The 23,538-nt window shown below is 59.7% G+C and overlaps 1 protein-coding gene across 8 annotated transcripts in view; it reads left to right on the top strand.

Annotated features, from left to right (window-relative positions):
* Positions 1 to 23,333, top strand: part of DENND3 (DENN domain containing 3) — a 50,577-nt gene extending 27,244 nt beyond the window's left edge. For 6 of the 8 annotated variants that reach the window (XM_059168704.1, XM_059168697.1, XM_059168700.1 and 3 more), the window contains 11 exons: positions 682 to 1,203; positions 4,751 to 5,010; positions 5,754 to 5,924; positions 7,027 to 7,156; positions 10,118 to 10,225; positions 12,760 to 12,899; positions 14,968 to 15,122; positions 16,143 to 16,276; positions 21,228 to 21,346; positions 21,432 to 21,569; positions 21,751 to 23,333. In XM_059168704.1, the coding sequence (XP_059024687.1) occupies positions 682 to 1,203; positions 4,751 to 5,010; positions 5,754 to 5,924; positions 7,027 to 7,156; positions 10,118 to 10,225; positions 12,760 to 12,899; positions 14,968 to 15,122; positions 16,143 to 16,276; positions 21,228 to 21,346; positions 21,432 to 21,569; positions 21,751 to 21,951 (2,078 nt within the window). In that variant the 3' untranslated portion in view covers positions 21,952 to 23,333. The remainder of the gene's footprint in view (positions 1 to 681; positions 1,204 to 4,750; positions 5,011 to 5,753; positions 5,925 to 7,026; positions 7,157 to 10,117; positions 10,226 to 12,759; positions 12,900 to 14,967; positions 15,123 to 16,142; positions 16,277 to 21,227; positions 21,347 to 21,431; positions 21,570 to 21,750) is intronic. The other 2 variants (XM_059168698.1, XM_059168699.1) reach the window with 2 other exon arrangements.
* The last annotated feature ends 205 nt before the right edge of the window (positions 23,334 to 23,538 follow it).

Genomic DNA, 23,538 nt, shown 5'->3' with positions numbered 1-23,538 from the left:
ATGTTTTTCACCCCCGGCTGTGCTCACTCCACTGTGGGAAGGTGCTCTGCCCTCCCCGACCTCTGAACCTTCGCCTGCAGTTACCCCCACCCCAGGGGCCTTCCTCTCCTCTGGGTTTCACAGCTGAGACTCTGTCTCCCTGGGTTGAAGGGCCTCCCCACACGATTGGCCAGGTCCTGGTCCCCTGGTGCCACCGGAGAGGCCCTTCAGTGACATTTGTGGAAGGAATTAGTGGGAGACACACGGGGATGAGGTTGGCTCTGGGCCCATGGGACGTGTGAAGCCTCAGTTTGCACGTCTGTACGATGGGGTTGATGGCCATGGCCTTCTCACGGAGTGGCCGTCCAGCTCAACGAAACCAGCAGTTTCTGGGGCTTGGAGCTGCCCAGTGGCGTATCGCGCCTGTGTCGTCAGCATGACCCTCCCGCGAAGACTCACTACCGGGTGTTTCCGTTTAGTGCTAGCGTCCTAGCAAATAAGATCATTCTGAACTCTCAGGGTGCCGTAGGAGTCGGGGGGGGGGCATTCAGCTCGGGGGCACGTGGAGCTTTCTGGAAGAGGCACAGAGGTTCTCGCTTGACATGGCACCCAGGGCCCAGAACGTTGACGCAGACAAGGTGACGGGGACCTGGGTCTGTTCTCACGTCTGCTGATGGTGCACGTGTCTCCTCTCGGCTCTAGCTCTGAATGTGAGTCCGAAGCCGACGTACATGTTCAAGATCCCGGAGATCCACTTCCCGCTGGTGAGCCAGTGCGTGCAGGCCTACTACGCCGACTGCGTCACCCAGCTCACCAAGGCCATGAGCCTCCTGGCCCCCGACAGCTCCGTGCTCCTGGCCCGGTACTTCTACCTCCGTGGGGCGGTGCACCTGATGCATGGGCAGCTGTTGGACGCCCTGCTGGACTTCCAGAGTCTCTATAAGACAGACATCCGGATCTTTCCCGCCGATCTCGTGCGGAGGACGGTGCGGTCCCTGTCGGGCCCCCAGCGCGCCCAGGCCGAGCAGGTGCCTGAGCTGCGACGGCTCATCAGCGAGGTGGTGGACAAGGCCGGCGAGGCCACGAAGCCCGACGACCGCGTGAAGAACTTCGAGCTGCCCAAGAAGCACATGCAGCTGGACGATTTCGTGAGGAGGGTCCAGGAGTCAGGCATCGTGAAGGACACGGACATCATTCACCGACTGTTTGAGGCGCTCACTGTGGGTAAGCGGCCGGCGGGGCCCAGACGGTGGGGTGGAAGCTCATGGGGCCGAGTCTGCCAACCCCGCTGTGAGCCCGTGGCAGGGGGCTCCACCTGAAAGGCAATCGCAGGACCTGCGGGGGGCGAGGGGCCGCCCTAGGGTCTCGGGGAGCGTGCAGAGTCCGGAGCTGCGGCAGGCTCACCGCTATCCCGGGGCCCCACCCACGGTGCCATCCCCACTGCCCCGCTGCCGGGGCGGCGGGAACGTTTCACGTGACCCGATGGCGCGGACGGGCACACTGCCATATTTATGACCACTGCCTGGCTCGTTTGGGACCTTTCTGCCCACCCCCACCCCCACAAAGGGACCAGCGTCCCCAGCTTGAGTCTGCTCCTCCGACCAGGTCTTTACGTGCTTACTGAACGCGGTACGTGGGTGCGCGTGGTTTCAGACAACGTGTGTGCGTCCGGCCGCGTCGTTCGTGGTCGCTCCGTTACTTAGCCTTCTGCTGTCACAGCTCACTGTCCGGTTTATTCACTGGACCGGCCAATGGCAGCACAGCGGGAACAGGGCACGTCGCACCTGTCTGCGCGGCCGTCGGTGGCACCTGGGCCTCTTACTTTCCCAGACACTGCCCTAGTGAGCTTCACTGTGCCCGCTTCTGTATGTTGTGCCCAGTTGTGCTGGGTCTCCCGGGGGCTGGTGCTGAGAACCCAGTCGGGGTGGGGGGACCGCCGTCTTGCCAGCGAGCCGCCTCCTTGCCCTCGGGGCAGCACAGCCCGTGACACACCCACGTTGCTGTCCTGGATGTCCAGCTGGTCTGATGAGCGTCCGCTCGCACGCTTGGAGCTGCTCTGGTGTCTTCTGTCCGTTTCTACACTAGATGTTTGTCTTTTCCTCACGCCACGTGGGAGAGCCTTGTGTCCCCTGCAGCCCGGCAGCATCTCCCTGGTCTCATCCAGGGTCCCCGTGGGCAGGCTCGGCCAGCTGGGTCTGAGGGGGACAGGTGCTCACAGAGAGGCCTGGGCAGCAGTGTGTGGGGCTGTCGGGAAGGGGGAGCATGGGCCCCCATGACTCAGCAGCCCTCAGGGGAGACCCTGCCCCTTCCCTTTGGGTGGCCTCTACAAGGACGCAGGGCCAGCCTGTTCAGGGGCGAGGCCTGAGATACGGTGGTGTATGGCCACTGGTGTTACTGTTCTTCGGGAGCGAGACATCCAGGCTGTGCGTGGCTGATCCGAGATGTCACCAGGCTCTCCTGGTGTGGCCTTGTGGCTTCATGGCATGGTGCGCCGATGGCCCCAGGGAGCACTGTTCTCCCAGTGGGAAGCACAGGGTCTGTCCCCACTCCTGTGGCCAGAAGTGTGTTCCACAGCCTGTAGCTGCCTGGGAAGCATAGTTTAATGGCTGGACATGTGGACAGTGTCCAGCTTCCAGATTTATGCTAGCAGCAACCCAGAGGATGCCACGGAGGGGTGGTGGGGGGAACCAGCGGACGTGGCCCATGTGGATGGGCCATTGACGGCCTGGTTGTCACTTTGGTTCCGTTCACATCACAAAATTAGTTAATGGTCCTGACCCTGGGGTGTGTGAGCCGCTGTAGCACAGGCAACACCCAATGGACATTTCAGCCTAACAGCTGCGCGTCAGAAGAGCTCTGTGAGCTCAGACGAGCGCTGCTGTCTCAGAACGAGTTGCTGTGTTCTGAGAACACATCTGAGATTTCGTTCAGAAGATTCCCGTCACTGTCTTGTCGTCGTACATGTTCACAGACATTTCAGAGTCTGGTGTTGACACTGCAGGACCGGTGGCTGCCCCCGACAGGCCGCAGGGCAGGGAGGTGGACGTGTGTGCAAGCTTGGGGCCCGGATAGGGGTGTGTGGGTGACGGGCACGCAAGGGAACAGCCAGGGTTTCTGGGCAGAACTGGGGACAAGTGGATGTGACCTGTCTACAGGGGTGCATGCAGGAGCCGTGGGGGTGCGTGGCGGCCCCCCCAAGTGCGCGGTGGACACCTGGTGCTCATGGATATGCGTGGTGTCCGCAGGCTTGCATTGTCCAGTTTCGCCGCTGCCCCGGCGGGGGTGGTGGCCAAGACCTGCTGACAGCCGCAGGGACAGCTCAGTTAGGCCATACTCACGGGTGGCTGTGATAGCCAAGTCCCTGGGGGACTGTCCCAACACCGCGTTCTGGAGCTGGAGTGGGGACGTGGCTGCCCTGGACCTTTTCCGTGTCTTTTGGCCGTTTCAGATCCAGCATCCAGCGGGTTGGCAGGGAGGACACGGCGGGACGGCACGGCCACCCGCGTGCACAGCCGGGGCCCGGCCCCACACCCACCTGCCAGCAGCGCTTTTCCTCCCCGTGCCTCGGCTTCCTGCTTTGTGAACAGGCCGCCAACAGTGCCGGCCTCCTGCGGGTATCGGAGGGTCGAAGGGACCCTGTGTCGTGTGCAGCGGTGTGGAAGTGAGCCGTGTGTGTAGCTTGGCGGCTGCGCAGCCGGGACAGCCACCGTGGCACGGAAGGGTGCATGTGAGGTGGTCATCCCTGCGGTTTTATCAGGGTGTTGCAGAGAATGCGTAAGAGTTCTCTGGTCCAAACATCCGGGGCCAGTGTGTGCAGAGGCATGTGATGTAGGCCTGTTTCAGAATATACTCAGTCTGACTGGAATGTGGGTGTGTGAAGGGCCAGAGGGGCCCCGTCCTGGAGGAATTTGGGGCTGATGTAGACGAGGAGCCCTGACGTGTTTGAACGAGAGAGAGGGAGTGCCTTCTTGTGTCTTAGGGCATTCCGGGTGCCGAGGGCAGCAGACGGCGAAGCTGTGTGGGTGTTTGTTCCTGTGCAGGATGGGTTGGGGGGAGGGGACCCACTGCATGACCGAGGGATGAGAGCAGAGGCAGAACCCGGCCAAGGCAGCAGCAGACACAGGGAGCCGTGGGGGTCAGAGTGAGCCGGACTTCTTGGCAGTCGGTGAAGTGGGACTGGGGTGGTCCCACTTCCACTGTAGGGATGAGCAGGTGGCTCCCCTACACAGCTTGCTTGAAGTCCCACCACTAACCAGGGCGGCTGGGCTCCAGACCTGGGTCTCTCTTTGACTCCAGAGCCCATGACTGTTGGGTGTTTAGAAAGGTTACTGTATCAGGTTTGTCTTGGTTACAAATAACTTGTTTGCTCACGTAACCAAACAATACTGAGATAGAGCTAGCTTCAGGCAAGGCTTGATCCAGTGGTGGAAGAGGGTCACCAAGGATCTGATCTCTTTAGCATTTGTTTCCTCTGAGGACTATCTCCCCTCATGGCCCTGGGATGCCTGCCACTGGGTCCAGTGGTGCCCCAGGGCTTTGACACTGTGAAAAATGCCCCAAGAGTTACTGTGGCCACCGGGGTCAGGCCACACAGCAGTCCCCTTCCCCGGGATCGAATGCCCACCCTGGGCATGGGCAGCTGGGGTGGGGAGACCTGGGTGCTGGCGCCCCCTGCTGGCATGTGTGGACAGTGCGCCACGTCTTGGGGGGGCGGACATCTGCCAGGCCGTGTATGTAGCTCTAAGAAATCCGTCTTCTCTACCAAACCAAGGACACGAGAAACAGATTGACCCAGAAACATTCAAAGATTTTTACAACTGCTGGAAAGAGGCAGAAGCAGAAGCCCAGGAGGTCAGTCTGCCTCTGTCGGTGATGGAGCATCTGGACAAGAACGAGTGTGTGTACAAGCTGTCGAGCTCCGTCAAGACGAACCGCGGCGTGGGCAAGATCGCCATGACCCAGAAGCGCCTGTTCCTCCTGACGGAAGGGAGACCGGGCTACGTGGAGATTTCCACCTTCAGGAACATAGAGGTAAGAGTGCAGCCAGCCGGCCCGCGCTGCTTGCTGCCAGGAGGGGCCCTTCGAGTGTAGATGTGATCGTCTTCCCCACCGAGGACACTTGGTTCTGGCCTCCCCTTGAGCCTTACGTGTGTCTTCGCGAGGCGAGCTGGATGTGTTAATCCAGCTCGGAGTACTGCTGGGGACGGAGAGGCAGGAAGGCACGGCAGCCACGGTGAAGGTGACCTGTGGGTGCCCCCCAGCCCCGTCCTCCAGCCCCCCACACTGGCTCGCGCAGACTGCCACCTGGAATTCCAAAGGAGGAGCATTTCAGGAGGCAGGAGTGAGTGAACCCTGTTTGAACCCCGCGGACGAGAGCCTTTGTGCGGCTGTGCCGATAGGTCATGGCCTGGGGCGGCCAGGAAAGCCCGTGAACTCTCAGACACGGGCGGGGGTCCAGTCGCTGGGACTGGTGTCTGACGGCACGGTCACATGGAGGCCTCTCTCCAGGGCCCTCCCTCTCCTCCTGCCCGGGACCAGGCTCCGCCTGGGGCACCCTGTCCTGCGCCCCGGCCAGCCCCAGCTCTGCCCCCTCGGTCCTGGGCCTGCCTTCCCGGTCGGGTGCCGCCACTGGGGGCCCAGGCAGTGCGTACAGGGCGCGTGCGCACAGGGCAGCGGGGATCTCCAGACCGCAGCTCTGCCATTTTCCCTTGCCGACCCGAGTTCCCACCAGGGGACACCTCTCTACCTGCTTCTTCTTTTTTCTGCCTCCACAGGAAGTGAGAAGTACCACCGTAGCTTTTCTGCTTCTGAGAATACCCACTTTAAAAATTAAAACGGTGTCCAAGAAAGAAGTGTTTGAGGCTAACCTGAAGACGGAGTGTGACCTGTGGCACCTGATGGTGAAGGAGATGTGGGCCGGGAAGAAGCTGGCCGACGACCACAAGGTCTGGGGGCGCGCACGCCTGCTCATCCCAACCCCCGGCTCGTCTCGGGCTCGGGGTGGCCCTACGAGCTCACGTCGGGTCAGATGAGGTCCCTCTAGAGGCACTGGAGATGCCGTGGTTTGGTGGCCTAGGGCGTGGCCCGTGGCATCTGGGGACACTGGAGGAACGAGGCCGGACTCCGAGGCCTGAGTTGGGTCTTCTGGGCACTCCCTGCTCCATCTGCCTCCTCCTCCACCCCTCGCCCCCCGCCCCCCAGGACTAGAGTTCTGGCCGGGGCACGTCATCTGCTGGACTTGCACTTACAGCCCAGGGATCTGTGTGTTTCCACTGACTTGGGCCACACTGGTGGCTTTGAGTACACGCAGCGAGGATGGTGCGGGCACGAAGGGCCCATGGATGGAGGCCCACATGGGGCGCTGGTGGGCAGAGGGTCCGGCTGCCTAGACCCAGCCAGCAGCCGCAGCCGCGTGCGCAGAGCGTGGATGGGAACTCACACGGGCGGCAGCTCAGGGGCCGCAGAGGGGTGCGTGGCCCCCGGTCATCGGGGGAAGGTGGGGGAGGCAGCCCCCCCCCAGGGGCAAACATTAGAAAGCACAGACACGCCCACGGGAGCACTGGCCCTCGCGAGGGAGTCGGTAACCGGGGCCCAGACCGCGGCTACGGCAGGTATCGTTTGTCTGGAGTGGGGAGGGGGCCCAGGACCTGGCCGGGTTTGGAATGTTCCGTGACTTTCAGACCATCCATCTGCTCTTACACCCGCTGCTTTATTTCACACAAACGGTACAGTCCAGCTAGAGCCCACGGGCCACAGACCATCTCTGGCTATTCAAGCCGCGGCCACAGAGCTGAGCGGTTGCCACAGAAATCCCAAGGCCCATGGAGCCCACGTAGCTGCAGAACACATGGGCCGACCCCGGCTATAAGCGACCAGGGTTTGCTTAACTCGGACGGACAAAAGCAGTCCCGTGACATCGGCCCCTCGCATCCGCCGTCCGAGCGGCCTGGGCAAACGTGCTTTTTGGAAGGTGGTGTTGGCTGTAATGTCCCCAGGCCTGGCAGGCATTTTGCTGACTGCGTAGAAACGAGCGCCTCTCTCCCGCAGGACCCGCAGTACATCCAGCAGGCGCTGACGCACGTCCTGCTGATGGACGCCGTGGTGGGCACGCTGCCGTCGCCCGGCGCCATCTACGCCGCCTCCAAGCTGTCTCACTTCGACAGGATGAAGAATGAAAGTAAGCAGAGCTTGTGTGCGCCAGAGCCGTGGTGCCCCGACTGTGCCTGCCGGAGTTTTGTCCGGGTGTGCGCCAGAGCCGTGGTGCCCCGACTGTGCCTGCCGGAGTTTTGTCCGGCTGACGTGAGAGCTGATCCTGAATGTCTCACTTTTCCCCTTTTTACACTTCAACGCGCGGATTTCTGCGCCACACGCGTCCTTCTGTCCTCTTCCGGGGGCTCTGCACCTACCAGGACCCACGGAGGGGCTTCCCCCTTGAGCTCTGAGTGACGTCCCACACACGCTGGGTGCTGTTTGCCGGGGCTCTTAGTTGCCAGCAACAGCTCTCTGGCAGCTGGTCATGTGTGCTGGGGATCGGTGGATGGCTGCTGAGTGGCTCGCGGAGTCCTTGGCGAGGTCGCTGTGTGTCACGAATGCGCCCCCCGGAGAGCCGTGTGCGTGCGGTGTATCGACTGGAGCCCCAGCGGAGGCCCCGGGTGGACGGGTCTTTTCTTGCCCTGGATGTGGTCAGTTTCCCCCGTTGGGAGTTCTCTGATCACCTGCGTGCACACTGAGTCCGGGCTCTCACATTCTGGAAGCCATACGGACACTGGTCGTGGTGGGCTGTTTTAATTTGTCAGGGGTGGATTTTTAAGTCTAGGAAATAGCAAATGGGTAGGAACAACTTTATGCATCATTTTAGCTACTTCTGTGTATTTCAATTTTTAAATGATCTAGAAGCGAGCAGTCCTGTGATTTGCATAGAACAGGGGGACTGCTTACCTGCTACCATCACTCCGAGCCGTGGCCGCCCTGTGTTAGGTCCAACAACATCAAGTTCATGAAACAGGTGAACCACGGACGCGAACCACGGAGGACCATCTCTAGTCCTGTTTGTATGCGCTGTTTCCTTAAATCACGGCTTTGCTGAGATGGAATTTTCACACCGTACTCAGGGACGGTGCACAGCTCCGTGGTTCTAGCGCACTCACGGGCGAGTGCAGCATCACCAGAGGGAATGTTAGGACACCTTCATCGCCCAGAAAGAGACCCTGTACCACGTAGGAGCCACACAGCCCCCAAGCAACCACTGAGCCCTCTCTCTCTCTCTCTCTGGATTTGCCTGTTCTGGGTGTTTCTCATACGCGCCTCCTCCAGCATGTGTCCTTCTGAGAGGGGTGTCTTTCCTTAAGCTGCTTTCAGAGCCTGTCCTGGAGCAGGTGTCCCGTGTCACTCCGTCCTGGGGCTAAGCACCGCTGTGCAGGTGGACCCCTCAGCTCACCATCGTCAGCTGACCGTGTGGGTTGTTTGTTGCAAACAATGCTGGGCACACGCACTGGTGGGTTCTGTTTGCGCATGCTGTCCTGGCTCCTGGGCACACAGCTGGGGACGCTGGCTTTTTAAAAAATATGTTCTTCCAGAGCACCTGGGTGGCTCAGTGGGTTAAAGCCTCTGCCTTCGGCTCAGGTTATGCTTCCAGGGTCCTGGGATTGAGCCCCACATTGGGCTCTCTGCTCAGTGGGGAGCCTGCTTCCCCCTCTCTCTCTGCCTGTCTCTCTGCCTACTTGTGATCTCTGTGTGTCAGATGAATAAATAAAAATCTTTAAAATAAATAAATAAATAAGTATGTAAGTAAAATGTTCTTCCAGATTCAGAAAAAACACATCTCAGTTAAGTGTTGATTTGCTTTGGTGCATGTCGCCCTTTGTCACATCTGTCGCCGTCTGTGGGATCGCTGATGCTGCCTGGTCCCAGAATCCCCCGTCCTGTATCGCAGACCCTCCCCCACTGTCCTGGAACCCCCCATCCCAGAACCCCCTTTTCTGGGAGCAGGCAGGATGCTCTGGTCACTGCAACCCCAGCAGAAGGGACCGGGAGGGGCTCTTGTCAACAGTCTTCCCATCCAAGTACTAACCAGGCCGACCCCGCTTAGCTTCCGAGATCAGACGAGATCGGGCACGTTCAGGGTGGTATGGCCGTAGACTCTTGTCAACAGTCTTAGAAGCAGACATTGGCGGCTTGTTATTTTTTTATTTGACAGAGATCACAAGGAGGCAGAGAGGCAGAGAGAGAGGGGGAAGAATGCTCCCCACTAAGCAGAGAGCCTGACGCGGGGCTCGATCCCTGGACTCTGGGATCATGACCTGAGCCAAAGGCGAGGCTTTAACCCACTGAGCCACCCAGGCGCCCCAGCGGTTGTTATTTTTTTCATTAGGAACAAAATCAAACACTCCAGTTTAGCTCTTTATCTCAGTTCTCTGCCAAAGCCTTCTGACTCCTTTACAGACGAGGCACACTGTCACCTTGGCGGCCACCAGCGCCTGCCGGCTTGCTCTAATTGTCCACTTGGCTCCATGTGGTCAAGGCAGGTGGTCTTGGCTCAGTGTCCCTGACCCCTCGTCACCCACAAGAACTGCTCTCGGGTGAGCAAAGCTTGACAGGATCGAGGCAGGAAGCCCGGCTTCCGTCAGCAGCCTGGGGTCTGCTCAGGATGGAAGATCTAAAAGTTAAACTTATGAAATGCTGCACCCAACCCGGCGGGGAGGCACTGGGGGAGGCTGGAGACATCTGTGGTTGGGGCGGATGTGGCATCCGCTGGGGCACCCAGGCTGCTGCTGGCTGTCCCTCAGTGTCCGGGTCCGTCCCCACAGCCACCACAGCCATGGCCAGAGGTGGCCACAGGGCCCAGGCTGAGAGACAGCTCTTGGGCTAGTTGTCTCGGTTTCATCACTGGGAAACAGCTAAGGTCTTGTCTTTAGTGGATAATCAGCGATGGCCAAGTGCAGACAGAAGTCACACTGGTTCCCAGCTGGGATGTGAGCGGCGTCCCCATCTTGCCTGTGGTCCGCACTCGCAGCGGGGTGTGGGGGGTGCCAGGATGGGGATGCCTTACTCTCGGGTCTGGGGCCAAGTGTCGGAAGCTCCCGGAGAGAGCAGAGAGTTTCCCGGAGAATAGGACGCTAACAGAGCACTTGCATTTCAGTGCCCACGACGGTTCCAAAGACGACCTCGGAGACCCTGAAGCACAAGATCAACCCTTCGGCGGGAGAGACTCTGCCCCGCGCCGTGGACGTCTTGTTGTACACCCCGGGTGAGCAGAGCCGCTGGCTTCCGGCTGCCCTTCTCAGCACTCCGGGGACTTTGGGTCTGTGTCTGAGGTCAGCCCTGACGCAAAGGGGGCAGGATGTGATGTAGTGTCCGTGGGGACCCAGGGTTTCTGCGGGCTCCCCCAGCTCTGGTCTTCATGAGGTCGAGTCCACGAGCGGCTGCCGAGCTCACTCAATAAGTAGAAACCCCCTGACTGCGTCAGGGCGGCGGCAGCTGGGGGCCCACGGGGACTGATAGGGAGTTGGGGGGCACCCCATGGGGACTCTGCTCTGCTCAGCGGTCCCTCATGCCGCACGGTGCTCCACAGTTTGGACAGCACTCACACTCACACCCTTTCCTCCGGGGGCGCTTGATCTGGGCCTGCTGTCCCGACGGCTGTGCCCCGGATCTCCTCTCGAGCTGTGGGCATGCGGGCGCGTCTGGGCGCGTCCGAGGACACGGCTGATCTTCCTGGCGCGCGGCTGTGCAGCCCGACTCCCGCACACGGGCCCCCCGACTCCCCGCAGGCTGCAGCAGCACGAAGGCCAGACAGGAACGGGCGCCGCTGCAGGTCTGAGCGGGACGAGGGCGCCTTCACAGAAGCCCTCCTTGTCGGGACTGCGGCAGGAGGGTTGCTCGCGGCTCACGGAGCCGGGAAACAAAGGACCTCATTCTGGGCAGGAAAGAACCCGCGTCCGGGCGCTTGGCTTGGGCTCACGGAGGGTGCAGTGAGCGACTGTGATCACCGCGCCATGCTCCCCTGTCCCCTCAGTTCTGCCTGCACAGTGTCCCCCAGCTCTCCGGTTCCAGAGGGACAAATGGCCGCTCGGTGGCAAAGTCGTTCCCCGGCAGACGAGGACCCCACAAAGTGACAGACGGAACGTGGAGGACAGAGCCCAGTCGGACCTCGTGCCCCTGGAGACGGGCAGGACGCCTGCAGTCAGGGCTCCTGTTGACTCTGACACCACGGACGGAGACAGTGTCGTCCTGGTGTCTGGATAAATGAGTATTTCAGACCTTGTCGGCTTCCTGCACATGAACACCGACTGGACCCGGGCCTCCCGTCACGACGGGCTGGGTGACTCTGAGAGCGTCCAGAAGGGCCACCGTGAAGAGTGGTGGAGCCCTTGTCCCGTGGAGTGTCTGCCCGTCTCTGAGGAGCGAGGACCGGAGTGGGGCTGCGGCCAGCGCTGAGGGGCAAGAGGGACAAGCCCAGTCAGGACCTGCTGAGAAGGGGAGCCGGGTAAAGCCGTTAGTGGTGGCTCCGGACTCCAGTGCTGCCTGAGCGCTCCGGAGCCGGCTCTCCAGCGCTGCCACCCAGCCTCAAAGCATCCCAGTCGCTGGTGGGGCTGACTCTGTGGGGCCGCATCTCCCCAAGGGGGCCTGGAAGCTGTGGGATGAATACCCCAGAGAGATCGACACATTTATGCTTCCTTGATCGGTGCCGGAGGGGATATGACCGAGCAGGGGTTTGAGGGAAAGGCAGTCGTCACCATAAATGACGCTGGGACATCGTGCATGCCTTGGCCACACCTCAGGTCACGCAGTCAGTTCCCAGTGGACGGGAAGGTACCTGGGGAGGCACTGACGAGTGAGGCAGGCAAACTTCTAGCAGCCAACACAGAGGGCCATGACCTTGACCTTGGGGTAGAGAAGGAAACCGTGCGGAAGTGCTAGCCAGGAAGACATTGGTGGATTTGACTGTGAAGATGATGGACTTTAAAAAGACACTTTTTGGGCACCTGTGGGCTCACTCGGTGAAGAGTCTGCCTTCAGCTCAGGTCATGATCTCAGAGTCCTGGGATCGAGCCCCGCATCGGGCTCCCTGCTCCGTGGAGTCTGCTTCTCCCTCTCCCTCTGCTGCTTGTGCTCTCTTGCTCACTCACTCTCTAGTAAAATCTTTAAAAAAAAAAAAAAAGGACCCTTTGAAGAGAGTGAACAGGGTCGTCTGGACGTGGATAGCATGTTGGTAACACAGCAGAGCCGACAACAGGCCCAAGTCGCAGAGAGGAGCCCCGCCCAGCTCCGAGGCAAGCGAGCAGAACGCCCGCTCCCAGAAGACGCCCTCCACATACATGGCAATGAGAGCCTGTGCCGTCAGGGGAGTGCAGGCCAGTCACAGCCCCAAACCCAGAATCTTCACACCGTTCTAATGGCCGAGATGCAGTGTGTGTGGGGACTTGTAGCCAGGGGACGTGTGCGCAGCAGTCGTTAGGGTGGGGGCGCACACGGGCTGCACAACGGCTCCCGCCCCGGCTCGCCCGCCGCCCGCCCTCCTGCCTTCGTCCCCGGCACACACCTGCTCCCGGTCCCTGCTCGGGCTGCTGGTCTTCGGAGACCACCCGCCCATCCTCCAGACCCCAGCTCGGGGAAGCCGCCCTGGCCGGGGGCCCTGCCCGCTGTCCATGTCGTTCTCTGGTCAGTCGGCATGTCCCCCGTGGGCACGGGGCCTGGCACACGCCGGGCCCCAGGCGGCACCCGAGGAATGGCGTCACCGGCTTTCCTTTAAAGACATGTTTGGGTTGCTTCCTCCCTCAGGGCACCTGGACCCAGCAGAGAAAGTGGAGGACGCCCGCCCCAAGCTGTGGTGTGCTCTGAGCGAGGGCAAAGTGACCGTGTTTGACGCCTCCTCCTGGACAGTCCACCAGCACTGCTTTAAAGCGGGCAATTCCAAGGTGGTGAGTGAGCGCCGTGCCCTCCGACGCGGCGGCTGCCCGGGTCGGGCCGTGCGTTCCGGAAGGATAGACGCATCTACCGGTCAACAGTGGTGGGGTACATGTTGCCCGACAGCATCGGCCTGTTCGGTTGCACTAGCCGCGCACCTGCTCTAGCCTGTTAGCGTCCGTGCGTGAGCAGATGGTGGCTCAGCCGCCCCCCAGCCTGGAACCCGAGGATGGAGGTCAGTGACGCGGATCCGGGGTCCTGTCTCGTACCCGCATCCCCTATCCCAAGCAGACGTGTGCAGTGTTTTCACGTCTGTGGGGTTGGAAACCAGGTCTTATCTTGCGCTGCATGGTGGGGCACCCGCAGGCACCAGGGCCTTCGCAGTGGGCCACTGTGGGCACGTTTCACGTGCTCCCCGGGGCCTGCTTCCACAGCAACCCCCAGCTCAGGTACGTTCCCGCCGACCGCCTGGTGGGAGGCATCTGCTCCGGACGAGGCATCTGCTCGGGACGCTCTCAGCGAAGAAGCTGCTGCCCCGGGAGGTGCCGCTGGGAGGTCCTCCCCCTCCCTCCTCCTCTAGCAGGAGAACGGTCCAGTGGGGTTAGGGACCCCAGCGTCCAGCATCACTTAGTGTCAACTTTGGTGGCCACGTCCCATCACTTAAAATAATGTGGCCACCTGGGGCCCAGTCTGGGCTTTCCAAATGGCTGCGACCAACAGAAACACGATGAATTCAGGCACGCGTTGCTGGACGCCGGGCGCATTCTTCACCGCCCCGGCAGCAGACCTCACACTGGCAAGACTGTGAGGTTACTGAACTACTCCCCCGTAACCACATAGGGAGCCACAGCCGATAAAGTAACAGGGTCTAGATAAGATATTTACTAAGGTCCAGTAGTGCGCGAGACCAGCAGTTGAGGAAATCCCATGCATTCTAAATTTAGTTTTTTGCTGTGGCATCTTAGTGATGTGCATTTCCGAGTGACGTGTTAATAAGAGAATAACTTAAAATCCTAGCTAAAATAAAATCAAAAGGCCACATTACGGGGCCGTCTCTGCTGCCCCCAGGCAGGCCAAGTAACAACAGTCCCGCAGTGCGGCAAGTTCCCCCGCTTCCGGGAACACCCCCTCCTGCTGTCCCTGAGGTACTCCGTCCCGTTTCACAAGAAAGAAACTCGGACACTTGTCTCAAGGAGACACTGTCTCTCCTGAAACTTGACGTTCACAGCAGTTTACCTGAGGTATCTTTGGGCCACTAAAGAAAAACATTTACTAAAATTATACCAGTTCTCAGGTAGATACTTTAAGAGAAAGAGCTTCTTTTTTCTTTTAATACTTACTAGTTTTGGTATCAAACAAGTAAACTTTTTTTCTTTTAAAGATCTTATTTATTTATTTATTTATTTGACAGAAAGACAGAAGGACCAGAAACACAAGCCGGGGGAGGGGCAGAGGGAGAAGCAGACACAGGCCCCCCCCACCCCAAGCAGAGAGCCCGACGCGGGTCTCGATCCCAGGATCCTGGGATCATGACCTGAGCTGAAGGCAGACACTTAACAACTGAGCCTCCTCGGCACCCCTAGAAAGGGCTTTTTCAAATGATTAATTCTGAAATTAGTAAGCTAGCTTCCTTTTTTAATTTATGGGAATATTTACTGGTAAAATTACAACTACCAATTTTTAGGGGTGGCTGGGTGACTCAGCATGCCCCTCCCCCAGCTCATGCTCTCGCTCTCACAAACTAAATAAAACTGGGGCGTCTGGGTGGCTCAGTGGGTTTACTGTCTGCCTTCGGCTCAGGTCATGCTCCCGGGGTCCTGGGATCGAGCCCCGCATCAGGCTCCATGCTCCGTGGGCAGTCTGCTTCTCCTCCCTCTGCTGCTCTTTCTCCCTCTGTCAAATAAATAGAATCTTGGGGAAAAAACTATGTAACGAGTTTACACACTGGTCCGTGGACAGAACATGACCGGGGTGCACAGGAATGGCCCCCGTGTGCCCCGGAGCGGAGGTGCGGGGTTGGGGGGCAGCGAGGCAGAGGCTGGGACCGCGCGGCTGACGGTGTCTCTCCCCGGCCTGTGTCAGAACTGCATGGTGATGGCGGAGCAGAACCAGGTGTGGGTCGGCTCCGAGGACTCAGTCATCTACATCATCAACGTCCACAGCATGTCCTGCAACAAGCAGCTCACCGACCACCGCTCCGGCGTCACGGACTTGGCCGTGCAGAGCGGGACGCCCAGGTACCACCGGGCTCCGTGACGGGGTAGGGGCCCTGGGGCTCCCGGGTGGGTGGTGAGCCCCGAGCCGGAGGGGCTCCCAGTCACGGCGGGTGATGGCCTACGGGGGCCAGGCCGGCCATGTAGAGCGAAGCAAGCAGGTCCGTCGCGAGCCAAGTTGGGTGATGTTCCCACTCGTTTCTGGTCCTGAGCACGGGGGAGCGGGTCGCTCCTGTGGGCCACCTGCAGGGTGAGCGCGGCTGCCACGTGGCCCTGCTCGCCCGTGTCGCAGGTTCCCCTGTAAGGACGCCAGTCACGCTGGGTTCGGGCCCCACCGTTAACTTTGACTCGAATGCCTCCCTGAGGGCCCCGTGTCCAAGGACGGCCGCACTCTGAGGCCCTGGGGGTTAGGACCCCGCCTGTCTATTTGGGGATCCGGTGCGGTCTGTCACGTGTACTTGCTTCCTCCGCTGTCCTCACCGTGTTCAGCACATCTGCTCAGAGGCTGGAACCCATCTGTCCTGTCTTTGCTGTGGGTCCTGTGCTTAGAACCGGGCCTGGCACACAGCAGGTGCCCCAGGGAGAGTGGAGAGCGCGGAGGGGTCCCATTTCCCTCTAGGGAGGCGGCGGCGGCTCGGGGAGCACGGTCACGGGGCACAGGCACCCCCAGCTCATCTGCTGTCCTCCATGCCTTGTCCCCTGAGTTTTCGGGGCACCGCCTGTCCTTGTGGGGCCCGGCTTAGAACATAAGGAGCTGAGCTGAAGATTAATCGCTCTTGGGAGGTGAAGGGGCCCCGCCTCGCACCGGCTGGTGCCCTGCGTCAGGGGCTAGACTTGACTCTGTGGTCGTGTCGCGGTTCTGCAGAGCGGGCAGCAGACGCTGCGGGGCGACGAGAGGCACCCTCAGGAGACCACCTGTGCCTGCTGCGTGGGTCCCGACGTAACGCCTTGTTCTGTCCAGCGGGCAGCGTTTGCTGGGGCGGGACGGGGACTCTGGGCTCTGGGCGTGTTGCCGCCGAACTTACGTTGTGTTCACACCCCCAGCAAGGTGTACTCGAGCAGCACGGACGGGACCATCCTGGCGTGGAATGTGAGCACCCTGCGGGTGACCGACAGGTTCCAGCTGCCCGGCGGCAGGCTCTCATCCATCAGCCTGCATGACGGCTGCCTCTGGTGCTGTAAGTCCTCGGGCCCCCGCTGTCCCCCGGCTCCAGGGAGAGGACACGGAACGCGAGCTCGCAGCCGATTTCCTGTGCTGCGTCTTCCCACCTGCCGGTGGGGCCTGCTCTGTGCCCGCGGGCTCCCTGCTCCCCTCCTGTGCTGGCAGCTTCTCGGGCCTCCTCACGGCGACCAGGACGCCGGCGACCTTCCACCTGCTGCCTCTCCCTGCTGCTCGCCTCTGCTCTCGCTGAGCCCTGCTTGGGGCGTGAATGCAGCTCATGCCCCGGGAATCATCACTGCTCCTTCCAGGAGCCCTCTGTGGCCCGGTCACTCTGTGTGGCCCACGTCCCCCCTGCCGGGCGCGCCTTCACCCAGACCCCGGGAGTGTCTGTGGAGCTGGGCGGGGCACCCTGCCGGGCTGTGACGGGGACCAGCAGACGCTGGGGCTGGAGGCGCGGGTCCTGCATCTCTGAGCCTCCCAGAGCCCAGGTGCCGCCTGCACTTCCAAGCCTTCCCCGGCTGTGCCACACGCCAGGGCCATGGTCACGAGCACGGCTTTCTGGACTCGAAGCCTGTAAAAGGCATGACCTCATCGTTTGTTGGCTGTGGACCAAAGCATACATCACAGAACCACCCAGGGGCCCAGGCATTTCCACCACCGCGGGGGGCTCCCCTGCGCCGCGTTCCGGGCAGCGCCCGCCCACAGGGAACCCATTGTGGATTCTGCCGCCGTGTCACCTGTCCCGGGCCTTTCCTGCACGGACCCTGTGGCCGCGCGGTTGGCGAGTCTCGTGTGCTCAGGGCCACCTGCGATGTTTGGCTACAGCTCCTTTTGGGGAGGTCGATGTGCTTGTGCGATTATCCCACAATGGCACCCAGGAGTTACCCCCTGTTTACCCCTTAGAGACGCCGTCAGACTCTCCTTCAAAGCTGCTGCCCTGCGTGCCGCTCCCGCCAGCCGCGTAGGAGGGTTCTGGGTCGCTGGCGTCTTCACCAAACCCGCTGGCTTTTACCGTCGACGCCCTCGTGGCGGTGTGTGGCGGCAGCCTCCCCCGGTGGCCACAGTGCCTTCCCAGGCGTGCGTCGGTGCACGTGTGCCCCGCGTGTGTGCGCGTGTGCTGTGCAGAAACGTCTGCGTGCCGGTCCGCTGGCTCCGAGCGCCGTGCCAACAGCTCACGCGGGGCCCACCGCCCCCGCACCCCTCCCTGTCCCACCTTTCTCCTTCGCTTCTGTTACTCCGTCTAAAAGAGGGCAGGAAAGGAGGATTTTTTATATTTGATTTACTTTAGCGTCATCTTAGCTCTCCATTGTTTGGTCTCACTTTCTCATGGTTGCTCGAAGGATTGCGATCGGCAGCCTGAACGCGAAACGTGGGGAGCTCCCGGCCGCATCGGCAGTTCCACTGACCTCTTCCTGCCCCTTGGGCTACTGTTGTTCGAAGCAGTATCTTTTTGTGTGATAAACCTCCAAAAAAATTTTTTTTTAAAGATTTTATTTATTTGACAGACAGAGATCACAAGTAGGCAGAGAGGCAGGCAGAGAGAGGAGGAAGCAGGCTCCCCGCTGAGCAGAGAGCCTGAAGCGGGCTCGATCCCAGAACCCTGGAATCATGACCCGAGCCGAAGGCAGAGGCTTTAACCCACTGAGCCACCCAGGCACCCCCTTCCAAAAATATTTTTTTTTAAAGATTTTTTTTATTTATTTGTCAGAGACAGAGAGAGAGAGAGAGAGAGAGAGAGAGAGAGCGAGCGCACAGAGTGGAAGAGGGAGAAGCAGGCTCCCTGCGGAACAAGGAGCCTGATGTGGGACTCGATCCCAGGATGCTGGGATCATGACCTGAGCTGAAGGCAGCTGCTTAACCAACTGAGCCACCCAGGCGTCCCCCAAAAATATTTTTTAAAATTTTTGCATAAGTACTGATTTTTGCCTATATATTTAACCACTTCTGGAGAGGTCCGTTCGTGGTTTCCATCAGGCAATGCTTCCCTTAGCATTAAGCATCTCCCTTAGAATTTCTTATGACCTGAGTCTGCTGTAAGCAAATTCCAGGCTGACGGACTGGATCCCCCCACGGTTTAGAAATCTCTTTCCGTTGTCATGTAGGTTTGTGTGTTCCTGATGAGAAGTCATTCCTGTTGTTTGGCTGAACACATCATGTCTGGGCCCCGAGGCTGCACGAGGGGCTGTCTTTGCTCTTCACACGTCAGGCTGAAGCGTGCTCAGGTGTGAAGGTCTTCACGTCTGTCTCGCTTGTGGTTTACTTTCACGAGCGGCGGAGACTTTTCACCGTTCCCTTCAGTATTTCTTTTGTATTCTTTCTCCGTGTCTTCTGGGATTTTCATTGTGTGTGTGTGTGTGTGTGTGTGTGTGTCTGTGAACGTACACACACACGTATTCTAGAGTCAGAGTGTGCTGTGAACATATACAATAATGTTCTGATACAGTAGGTGACGGACCATGTCGCTCAGGCCTCCCCACAGCTTTGATTCCTTCCTTCCTTTCCTGTGTCGAGCTTGGGGAAGACCTGAACGTTTCACCATCTGTGTCCTGTCTGCTGCTGGACCTGTCCAGCAAATTTTCATTTCAGCCCCCCAAATTTCCATTTCTCTTCTAAAGTCTTTATGTCCACCCGTCCTCTGTCTTCCTGTGAGTTTTTAAGTTTATTTGTAATTGTTGGTCGAGGTCGTTCTCTGCCGGATCCTGGGTCATCGGTGGGTCTGCTTCTGTGTGCTGTTTCTTCTGCTGCCTTCGTGTCCTCGTGCGTCACATGTGCAGGAGTTCTTGTCGTATCCTGGCCGTGGTGGACACGTCTAGGAGACCGAATTACAGCCTTCTTTAGAGACCATTAGGCTTTGTTCCGGAAGGTCACTGAACCACTTACTGGCCAGTCCTAATCCTGCAGAGGCTTGGTGTTCCGCTTTTCTGGGTTAAACACATTTCACTTTTGAGCGTAATCCTGGAGCATGTGACACACGTTCTCATGTATAGTCTTCGCTTTTGTAAGCGAAGGGGTCGCAAGGGGACGCCTGCGGAATGTGTGCAGCCTTCCTAGCTGAATGAGCTCTAACTCTGAGCTGTTCTGCTTCTGCCTTCTCTGTTTATACACAGTTCAGGAGTCGGCCACAGATTTGAGAATTATTTGTACATTTTTGGGCTCCCTCATTTTGGGGGTATTCCTTCTCTTCCCAGACACATTGGCAGCCCCAAACCAGACCCTTGAGCAAGGTGGACATAGCGCGAGAAAGCTTCTTCCTCAGGGTCCCGTGGAGAACCGGGAAGCACCAGCAAGGAGAGCCTGGGTCTGGCTACAGGGTGGGAGTTCACTTCTCTGTCCAAGGACGTATGTCTCAGGCTTGATCTCCAGCGTGCGTGTGCGTGTGCATGTGTGTGCGTGTGTGCGCATGCAGCCCGGCTGCATTCTGGACTACCACAGCTGACCTGACTGTGCTAAATAAAAGGGTCGTATCAGGGACAGTGAGGGAGTGAACAGAGGACAGAATCACTGTTCTCTTCCAAGTCAATAATTGAGTCAGTAGTTTCCCTTTGACAAGGAGAAGCGTGGGCTTTCTTCAGGCCACAGGGAGTGCACGCCTGACAAGTGTTGTCGTAAGCGTCTGCCAAGCGCAAGCCTTGGTCCCTCATCAGACATCACCAGTGCAGATGCTGGGAGCAGGTCGGGGTCTTCTGACATGAGGACCTCGGTGTGCTCGGAGGCGGACCTGACAGGGAGGGCCGGCCAGGCGGTGCGCTCCACTCCTCTCCAGGCATTTGGTGAGGTGAGCCTGAGCGGCTATGGCCGTCCCCTCTAGCCCAGCAAGGCCACCTCAGACGTCCGCGTCCTCCCCAAGGGCTGCGTGGCCAGCTGCCCTTGCTCGGGCTCCCTGCGTCTGAGGGCGAAGCAGACCTGTTCACACCCCCCGCGGTCCAGGCTGTGGCCTCTCTGGAGTCCATGTCTTCATTTGCAAAGTGAACTAGAGTACTGCCCTTCCCGCGGCGGAGCTTGCCAGCAGCCATGGGATGCGAGAGGCCAGGGACGGGAGCTCTCCTCTGTCGCTGCCCTGCTCAGCCTCTCTGGAGCCTCGTCCTGTCCCGGGTCCCTTCTTATCGGGGTCTCTTCTGGGGCTCTGTGTCCAGTGCACTGACGGGGGCCCTGGGGGCCAGAAGTGCCTTCCGAGGGGCGGGCCTGGGGTTCCTGGCCAGCCGCGGCATCACAGGGGCCTCACTGGTTGGTCCGAGTGGCTAACGGTGTAGCTGGCCGACAGGCCGTGTGCAGGACCAGGTTTTACTCGGGGGAGACCACCCTGACCCGAGCGTCGAAGCAGGAAGGAGAGGGTGAGGGCAGCTCTCGCTTTCTGTGACTGAGAGCCCCGCTGAGTTTCCAAGTCTTTGGGGCAACCACGGCCAGGGGTGGCTGAGGGGACCTACAGCCGCCTGCGGGCTCCCCCTCTCTCTGCATCCACCTGGGGCAGCCCCCAAGGCTGCGCCTGCCTGTCCCCGTGTCTGGGTGCTGGTGCTGCGGCCTCAGTGCTGGGGTCAGGGGCACAGGGCGCCGTCCCAGCAGGACAAGTCTCGGGCTGCCCAGCCTCCTGAGGCTGTCGAGCTGCAGTGGCTTTCGGGTCACAGACGTTCTCCGGGTCACAGACGTTCTCCGAGTCACAGATGAAGATGCACTTGGTGACATGTGGCACCGTCACTTTGAATTCTCATCTGCGATGGGGGAAGGACTGGCTGGGGCTTGGTGGGGGACGGGTTCCCAACGCTAACGTGATCCCACGGGTCTGCGGGGCCTCAGAAGGCGTGGCAGGTGGCGGGCTCCCTGTCAGTTGCAGCGGGGAGACGGCCCCCGGGGCTGCTGGGAGCGCTCGGCTGATGCTGGCACCTGCCAGTTGCCCAGGTGACGTTTCGAGTGGCTTCATCCCTGGGCCCCGGGTGCGCCCCCGGGCCTCAGGCTCGCCCTTCCTTCTGCAGGCACAGGGAACAGTATCGTGGCCATGACGTCCGGCGGACTCCTTTGTCAAGAACTGAGGGTCAGCGAGAACTTCAAGGACATCAGCACGTCCTTCCTCAGCTTCCAGCTCCTCCCAGAGGTATCTGTCCGGGCTGTGGCGTCTGTCTGGGCGGGCCCCCCGGGGCGGAGGGCCACCAGCAGCCACACCGTGACCTGTCTTTCAGCAGGAGCAGCTCTGGGCGGCCTGTGCCGGCCTCGACAGCATCTACACGTGGAGCCTGAAGGACCTGACCCAGCGGCCTCATGCGGTTCACCTCCAGGACTGCTCCGAGGTCAGCTGCATGATCAGGGTGAAGAAGCAGGTAAGGCGGGGAGCCACGCCCCCCCCCGGGGCCCAGCTCTTGCCCTGGCCGCGTCCCCTCGCGGCCTGTCCAGGAAGGACTCGGATGCGGGGGTGTACTGGGTAAAAAGCACACCTCCAGGGGTCTCCCTTCCCGGGCCAGTCTGCGTGTGGCCGACGCCCCCTCCGTTCCTCCCCGGCAGATCTGGGTCGGTGGCACAGGCCTCGCACAGGGAAAGTCCAAAGGGAAAATCTACGTGATCGATGCCGAGAGGAAGATAGTGGAAAAGGAGCTGGTGGCCCACGTGGACACGGTGAAGACCCTGTGCTCAGCGGAGGACAGATACGTGCTGAGCGGGTCGGGCAAGGCGGAAGGGAAGATCGCCATCTGGAAAGTCGAGTAAATGTGGGTGAACATGCTGAGCAGCGCGGTGTCCCGCCCCTGCCGGCGCCCCCCCAGGAAGGTGGGGGAGGGGAGCCAGTCCGGCCCCCCATGGAGGAGGGCGGTGTGCCGCTCTCCTGAGTCCAACAGCCAGCTTGGGGTGCTCTTCCGCAGGCAGCTGCATCAACTTGCTAATAGGCTCTGCCGTGAAGTTACCCTGTGTGTTGTCTAGAAAGTTCCAGAACTCACGACTAGGGGCCAGCACCAGCGCAGGAGGGAAGTGATTTAGCCCCATCACGTGTGACCGGCAGACCTCAAGTCTCTGGTGTGCGTCTCCTCTGCTCCGTTCACTCAGCAAGTGTCTAGTGAGCATCAGCGGGCAGGGGACCTGCCACCTTCGGCAACCGCTTATTTCCAGCACGTGCGTGAGGAGGTACTTTTTACATGACAACTTGGTGGCTGAAGAGATTGGTGGCTGCCCTCGCTGGGCCTGCTCAGAGCAGGTGACCCAGGACGGCCCAGGGAGGGGACGGCACCAGGCTCAGGGGTGTGGCCAGGCTGGGCTGAGGCAAGCCCTGTGCTTCTTTAACTAGTGTCCGGTCTTTATAATAAAGAGACCTAGAGAGACTGGGCTACCAAAGATCACTGGCGAGGAGTTCCACCTAAAAGAGCATCCATGATCGAATTTTCTAGTGACGTTGCTGCCACTCAGTCATATATTTCTACCATCTGCATCTTGTCTGTTGCCGTAGATGGTCTGTTATTTATCTGAAATGATCTTATTAGCTATAAATTAAGTATTTGCAAAAAAAGACCTCTTACACATTTTTACTATTATATCGAGATGTCCCTCCCTCAGTGTCCAGGAGGGAGCGGATATCCCCCCGACAGCACCGAGTGAGGGTCTGTCCCTGTCCCCCAATGGACCCACCATAAGCTCAGCCGCAGATGGGGCTGCTGGACCCTCTGCTCTGGGCTTGTCGGACTCAGAAGCCATGCTGACCCTGAAAGGTCAGAGGTGTTTGCCAGCCCCCGGGATGGGGCTGAGCTCAGAGTGTCCGGAGCCTCCAGATGAAAGCTTAGACCAGGTCTTGCTCTGCAGAACTTACGTGCTTTGCATGGTCCGTATCACAGCCCCAGATTTTGGGGTGTTCTGGGAATGTGGTGCAGAGAACAGCCAGGCGGCCTCATGCCCCCGTGACTGTGCTTACAAAGAAGGGGTGTTCCTGACTCCTGGAAGGGAGACTCTGCCGTAGCAAAGGACACAAGGTTGAATTCTGCTTTTGTGAACATGTGAAAAATTACAGTCAAATCCGGTCAGAAACACTCATAAATTATTGAATGTCAGTCCACACGTAACCAGCTGTTTTTACCTGTCGATAATAAATTCCTTCGTTTATTAAACGCTGATGTCCGAGACCCTCACTTTCCCCACATTCGCTGGTGGGTGAGAGCCATAAAGTAAGCCGGGCCGTTCGGGGTTTGCCCTGGATTCACACGACGCGCACTTCCAGTTACTTCAATGCCGACATTTCGTTCCCTTTACTCTTGGTGATAATTTCCAAGATCTTACGTGACAGTGACAGAAGGGCCGGTGGGGGCTGTTAGG

Source organism: Mustela lutreola, chromosome 3 (genome assembly GCF_030435805.1).
Source record: "Mustela lutreola isolate mMusLut2 chromosome 3, mMusLut2.pri, whole genome shotgun sequence".
Taxonomy (NCBI): Eukaryota; Metazoa; Chordata; class Mammalia; order Carnivora; family Mustelidae; genus Mustela; species Mustela lutreola.
The sequence above is the reverse complement of the archived record's forward strand: the minus strand, read 5'-3'. Positions and strand labels throughout refer to the sequence as shown.